Source organism: Manacus vitellinus, unplaced genomic scaffold (assembly GCF_001715985.3).
Source record: "Manacus vitellinus isolate BGI_N305 unplaced genomic scaffold, ASM171598v3 scaffold_78_pilon, whole genome shotgun sequence".
NCBI lineage: Eukaryota > Metazoa > Chordata > Aves > Passeriformes > Pipridae > Manacus > Manacus vitellinus.
In genome coordinates this window covers 275,328-282,319 of record NW_021940807.1, presented here as the reverse complement: position 1 = coordinate 282,319, position 6,992 = coordinate 275,328, and the positions used below count along the sequence as shown (strand labels likewise).

Genomic DNA, 6,992 nt, shown 5'->3' with positions numbered 1-6,992 from the left:
TAACAGCTGCTTTGATTCCCTGCAGACTCCTCAGCCTGTGGCCCCACGGTGGTGGAGAACGGTGACCATGGCCTGGGAGATCATCACACAGGTACGTGTCTGGTGGAGACACAGCAACTTCTGTGTTTGTTGTCAGAGCACTGAACCTTCACCATGGCCAAATGCATCTTCTTTTTGAGTCTGATTTCCTCCCAGGGGATTGTGTTTGGTTTAATGATCTTTTCAGAGAATTCCTGGCAGAGTAAAGCTTCGTTTTCTTTGGAGTTTGAAGTGGCTCATTTGCACAAAGCCTTGCTCTGAAGGTGTTATATTTTTATCCATGGTCAGTTGTTGGGAAGGCAACATCCAGGGCTGTAATAAAAATGGTTTTCCAGTCCATAACATCCAGAGCTGAGCTCTCCCTGACCCGTGACTCCTGCTGTTCCCTGTGAACTGACAGTGATTTTTGTCCAACTCCACCATCCTTTGGTGCAGTTTTTCTTCACTGCTGTGACCCTGCTGAATTCTGAGCTTCTCCTCCCACCCCAAGCTCCCCTGCTGGAAACATCTCCCACACCTCCTTTAGCTTGTCCCAGGTGCCATCCAGGCCTTCTGGACCCTGTTCTGTAGCATTAGGATGGTTTTGACTGCAAGAAACTCGTGACTGAAGTGGAGAAATATTTCAGACTTGTGAGGAACCTGGAAAATTATTGATCTTTCCAATCAGCCTGATGTGCTGAGGTTGGTCTTCTCTTAGTTAAACACTGCTTCCCTTTGAGTCTTCTTTGCTGTGACTTCCACAATTCCAACCCATCTGTTTCCTTCCGTGGTGAGGACTCTGACTGTGGGATCTCTCTTTTCTTGAGGATAAAATATTCCAAAGGCAGTTGTCATCCTGGCATTGGTAAGAACTATTTATTTGGTCTCTCTTGTCGTGCCCTCCAGCTCATCTCTAGTACAGATCATTGCTAAGACTGTTTGGGTGCTCCCAGCATTACACCCCTCCTGATCCATGGGCGTGGCCCTGAGAGAAAAAAGTAATCAGGAAATAATGATGAATGTTTGGGAGATGGGGATGAATTAAAACATCTCTCTGTTACAATTCTCTTTAGAATATTAGAGTGTGATTTAGAGTGTGAGTGAGTTTCGTGTCCTTATTGAGGATGGGAATATGAAAATTGATCTTTGTGCTTAATTTGACATTGTAAATTCAGTCAAGATGAAGTTGTGCATCTTTTGTCATTTAAACTGAAATTAAGAACACTTCTGAACCTTCCTGAGGACACTTCCTCCCTCTTTTTTGATACTTATAACTAAAAGGACACAGAAATATAATCGGATTTATGATACTCTGGCTCTGACTAATTAAATGCATCGTGATGTTTGGACTGAACTTCTGACTTGTGTTTCAAAAATCCTTTATTTGCTTCGCTCTTGCTTTGTGGGGGTTTTAACTCTTCACACACTAAACGTTAACAACTTTGATCAGAGATACTTTTATGTGTCTGAGGCTTTTTAATTTATTAATGTGTTCCCTCTTTGTGGGGCAGAGTTGGATCTCTTCTCCTCTTGTTGAAGTCTTGTCTAAAAGCCACATCAAAGCGGTGGGAGCGGCACGTCAGAGCTGAGGAGTCGTGGGCATCAACTTAATTAGGCTTTCCAGAACAACAGAGGGCTGATACGACACAATTCCTTCACAGCCTCTCCCCCCTGCCCCCCTCCTTGGTGGAACGTTGAAATGTCCCTGGTTATCCATCAGGGAGAGGGGGAATGCTGCATTTCCATCGGGTTTGCAGGGCTGAGCAGCAGCTGATGCTCTGCAGGAGCGCCCGGACCAGGTTGTGCCATAGGTGGTGCTGCCCAAAGCAGCCCTGGAGGCCCTGGCCCTAAGCCACCTCCAAGCTGTGGTGGCTTATTTCCAGCTGGATCTGTTCCCTAAGCTGTGTCTGAAAGCTGGAGTGGTTTTTAGGGATGTGGGATGTGAGCCCAGTGCAGAGGTGGGAAGTGGAGCGGCCGAGGGAGGACTGAGGAAGGTGATGCTCAGGGAAACCAGCATTTTGCTACAAACCCCAGTGTTGAAAGCCACAGAGAGAGCTTTAAAAAGCAGAATTGGGTTGGAGTTGGACTGTAGAACAGACTCCAAGGAAAAGGTGCTGGGAGGCTGTTTGATGGCACAAACACAGATCTCTCCAGGCTGGAGCACAGGAAGCTTTGCTGCACTTCTTTGTTCACTAATCAAATAAACAAGGTGATGACTTGATATTATGACTTGCAACATTATCTACAACATGTGGGGGGGTGTGCAGAGCTTGGAATTAGTCAGGACTGAAATCTTGGCAGCCTGTGCTGCCTCCAGACCCATGCCCTGCTCCAACATCCCCTTAATGCAGCACATGGCAGAAACCCAAAACTCCTGGAACTGGGGGGCAAACCCTCTGTTGGTGTTGAATTCTGTTGGCTCTGACAGTGCTGTTTAAAGCATTCCTGCAGGGATGGGCACAGGTCAGGATTTTGGGAAGGGAGGCAGCGGCTCCGGGGGGTTCAGTTCTTGGCAGTGCTGAGCTCTACGTGACCATTGGTGTCTGGCTTGGGGGGTGTTTTTTGGGAATTTGAGAGCTGCATCTGGCTTTGGGTGCTCGGCACATCCACTGCAAGTCTTGCTGTTAATCCAGTTCTTCCTTATAAGGATAAATGGAGCAGTTGGAGCAGCATTCCGAGAGAAGGCAAGCACAGAGCTGAGGGAACCAGCAAGGGAAATCATTAATAGTGTATAATTCCAGATGGCATAAGGTGGGGAGGGAGGGACCTCACTGCTCCCCTTCACCATGCAGAGATTAGGCAGGGCTTAGTAAAGCTCTGACAGAAGTTTTAAAATTAAAAAATAACGTGGGTAATTTTCGATTTGCAACTCCTCGTTGCAAATAGGATATTTGCCTAGAGTTCAAAGGAATTCTATGTTTAAAAATAAAAAACCAACCAAATTTCTGGCCACAAATCCATCAAGGATGATCACATGGTTTGATCTGGGTGCCTCTTGCCCGAGGTGCTGCTCATTCTCTTGCTGGCAGGTGAGAAGTACCCAGGGGAAGTATCCCAACGTTCATACTCCCCTTAGCTGGGCTTCCCCCTCCAGCCAGCCGGCTTGGAATTCTCACATCCACGATTGGGTCACAGAAATACTTTGTTTTCAGTGCAAATTGTGCCCTTGGGCAGCACCCTGAGCTCTCCTGGGTGTCGCTGACCCTGCCCGAGCACGGCCCAGCGTCGCGCGCGGCTCCGTCCCCAGACACTCCTAAAAGCAGAATTCATTCCACGGGTCTCCAAAGTGGCTTTTGGCAAATCTCCTGGCTGCACTAAATGAAGTATTGCTTGTTGAGCAGTGTGTGCTACCTGGATGTTCATGTTTACTAACCACTTGCGCTTTCTTGCCCCTCTCCCCATCCCCTTTCCCTCTCCTTCTTCTTCTCCTCTCTTCTATTTTCTCCTCCTAGAAGCCTAGACTGTCTCCTAACACTGGGGCTGCCACTGACACAAGACCAGTGTCCTTTTCTACCTGCCATTACACTTCTAAAATCTTCAGCATTTTACAGAGCTCTTGCTTTGCCTCCTTGGAAGAAGCCAAAGGGTGGCCGTGCTGGCGGCGCTCCATCCTCCTCCTCCTCCTCCCTGTGCTCTGCAGTGCTTGTTGAAACCTTCCTCTCCTTGTGTAAGCACAAACGTGCATGATGTTCTGAACTGCACCGTTCGGGTTTTGAGTCACAACCACGGCTCCATTTTCAGTTTGATCACTTTTAAATTTCATTTCTCTCCGTTTTCATGGGTGCTCAGCGACAGAAGGTTGGAGGTTCCAAGTTGTGCTTTCCTAGCGGATGGATGCACCATGACTGCAGCTCCTTCCCCTCCTCCCCACACTCACCACAGCCTTGTAGAGCTCCTGCCTTTATCCCTGCTGCTTTAAAACCTTCCCACATCAGGTTTTTATCTGTAATAATGTTGTTTTCTTCAAAAGGGGCGTTTCCAGATCGTAGCACTTGCTAGACCTGAGAAACAGATTAGGGAAAACCACGTTTCCTGAGGTACAGGTGGATCATCTCTGGGGTGGGTTATGGGGTTCGAGCACTTGCCATCAACTGGGAGTATAAAGGAAAACAGCCAACCCCAAATTCTTGCCTTAGGAAGCTGCTTTGCTGTTGTGCTCCTTCCCAAAAACCCTGGAAGTTAAGAAAGGGAATTGCCTTTCTTTAACTTCACCCCTCAGGCTTCCTTTGGGGAATGACAGCCTTGGATGGAATCTTACCTGCCATGAGAAAATAATCTGAGAGAAACCAAAGGACTAAATTGTAAAATCTGCCCTGAAATAATGCTGAAAATTTCCAGGAGCACCAGGAGGAAGGGGCCTGTTTTAATCTAAAACAGAGCTACAGGAGCTCAGCAAGTGCAGTGAGGTTCCTGCTGTGTCCATAGCAGTGCAAAGCTTTCCAAACACAAACCAGACCAACAGAATGGGAAAGGAGGAAATAATTGAGAGAGACAAGGCAGTATTTCACCCGAGACAGGCTCAGCTGGGGTTTGTGTAGGTGAGGGAATGTTCTGTGTGAGGGGAGCTGTGTTGTGAAAGGCCCTTTGCCCACAACACCTGATAACGGGGCTTTATTGAACCCAAATCCAGTCCAAGGTAGGACCTGATTGTCCAAACTACACAAAAGAAGTGCACTAGGACCTTCACTTGCCTAAAAATATTTTTTTCTTGTTGTGAAGAGGGCAGGTTCCACCTGAGTGCCCCTGGTACCCTCGAGTGCCCATTACTGTGCCATGATGCTGCTCCACTCAGGGTCTGTGGGCTGGGGGTCTCCCCCTGAGTGGATCCTGCTGTTTGTCCTGCTCTTAGTGCCCCCAGAGGGTTTGCTTTGGGGAGTCCCCTCCATCAGTGACCCAGCCAGCCTGGATTTATTGAAATGACCATTTTTCTCCCCGTGAGAGCTCCCACAGTCCCCACCCAGGGTGGCAGTGCCCAGAGCTGGCACCCCCTGTCCTGTTCAGTGATGTGCAGCAGGACCTGACCCTTTTCTCCTCTCGTTGGGTGCCAATTTATTGCTTTACCCACCACTCAGGGCCTTGTTTAGTGGCTGTGACATCCTTGTGGTGCCAGTTTCCCAACAAGTAGCACCGGTGGCTTCTCCTCTGAGGTCAGTAGCTGTTGTTTCTGAGAAAACTCCATTGCCTGGAGTTGCCAGCTCCCAAAACCGGGCTCTTCCCTTCCTGGTCCCATGTGCCAACCTGACCAGGACACCACACAGTTCACCCAGTCATTTAGGCTGGAAAAACCCTCCAGGAGATCATGGAGTCCAACCCTTGAACCCCTCGTGTTGTTCTTTCCTCTCAGGGGATTTTTGGTGTCTGTGGCCACGCAAGGAGATTGTTGCATTCTTGGTTTTATTTCCAAAGACCTTTCCATAGCTCCTTTTTCTGTAAATGAGGTTGATTTTGGAGCAAGGCAGCATCCCTTTAACCTGGTTCCTCAGCCATCCTTTCTCACCTTTTGCCTTAACTCTCTGTGCCCCAGGAATAGAGAGTAGATGATGATTGACAGAGAGACGTTTTCAGGTTGAATTGTAGAAGGCTTCAGGTTATCTGAACACTGTATTGAAATGCAATAATGCTTTAACTCTTGGCTGGAGGGGGGTGTGTGGCCCCTGGAGCCGTTGGCTGCAGAGCAAGGTGGGCAGGGGGGTCGGGCCCCCCTGGCTCGATGGGATGGGGCTGGATGGGGCTCCCCAGGCCCAGCAGAGCCTTGAGCAGTCCAAGGGCTGCTCCTCCAGCCCCAGGTTCAGTCACTGTCTCAGCTGCAAACACGGACAGCTCATTCCATTTCACCCCCACTTTATTTTCCACCCCCACGTTCGCATCCCTGTTTATTTTATAATTTGAAATGCCATCGGGTTCACTCGTGGGCAGAGGGAGAGCTGCTTGTTCTGTGTGTCTGGGGTGGTTCTTCCTCACAGGACTCACCCAAAGCTCTGCCATGTCATGGTTGTGCTTTTCCCTGGGGGCTGGATGGGACCTGGGGGATGGTGGAGGGTCTGTGTGGGGTCTTTTGTCTCCCCCAGAAACTGTATCTCCCTGAGGACTCAGTGCAGTGCCTGAATGTGCAGCAGTGGGTCTGTCCCCTTGGGCAGCTTCTCTTTTCAGAGAGCCAGGCAGCCACCAAAAGTGTTGCTCTGTTTAATTCCCTGTTGTCCATACTTTTCTCCAGCCCTTGGGGATGGTCTCTGCCTTTCCTGTCCTAAACCTCGCTGTGCTTGCACGCTGTGTGTTGTCACTGCTGATTCTGAACCGATGGTTGCAATGCTCTGTATGACTGACTGTAACTGCTGTCCAATAAATCACCCTAATAAACGTGTCAAACTAACCTCTGCAGAGTTGTTCTGTGCTCAGAATCTCTTGGGTTGTGCTGCTTGTCCGTGGCTGGTTCCTGCAGGAGCTGCATGTCTGGATTAACTGCTCCTGTGGTGCTGCTGGAAGAGGGAAATGGCTCAAACTGGAACCATTTGCTGCCTGGGCAGAGGTTTGGAAACATGTCCCTCAAGGACAAGGATGTTGTGCACAGTGTTTGGCACTGTCCCACAGGACACCCTTGTCTCTGAAGTGGAGAGACATGGATTTGATGGATGGGACACTCGGGGATAAGGGATGGGCTGGATGGTCCCACTCAGAGCTGTGGTCAATGGCTCGGTGTCCCAGTGCAGACCAGTGAGCAGTGGGGTCCTCAGGGGCTGGGATGGGACCAGGACTGTCCAACAGCTCTGTCAGTGACATGGACAGTGGGACTGAGGCCCCCTCGGCCAGTCTGCTGGGGACACCGAGCTGTGGGGAAGGGATGGGGCACCCAGAGGGACCGGGACAGGCTGGACAGGTGGGGCCGTGCCAACCTCAGGGGGTTTAACGAGGCCAAGGGCAAGGTCCTGCACAGGGGTCAGGGCAATCCCAAACACAAACAGGCTGGGGGTGAAGGG

The 6,992-nt window shown here is 49.9% G+C and overlaps 1 protein-coding gene across 1 annotated transcript in view; it reads left to right on the top strand.

Moving 5' to 3' along the window:
* Positions 1 to 6,992, top strand: part of MAP4 (microtubule associated protein 4) — a 114,029-nt gene that overhangs the window by 24,373 nt on the left and 82,664 nt on the right. The window contains exon 3 of the mRNA XM_029964666.1: positions 26 to 91. Coding sequence (XP_029820526.1) covers positions 26 to 91 — 66 coding nt within the window. The remainder of the gene's footprint in view (positions 1 to 25; positions 92 to 6,992) is intronic.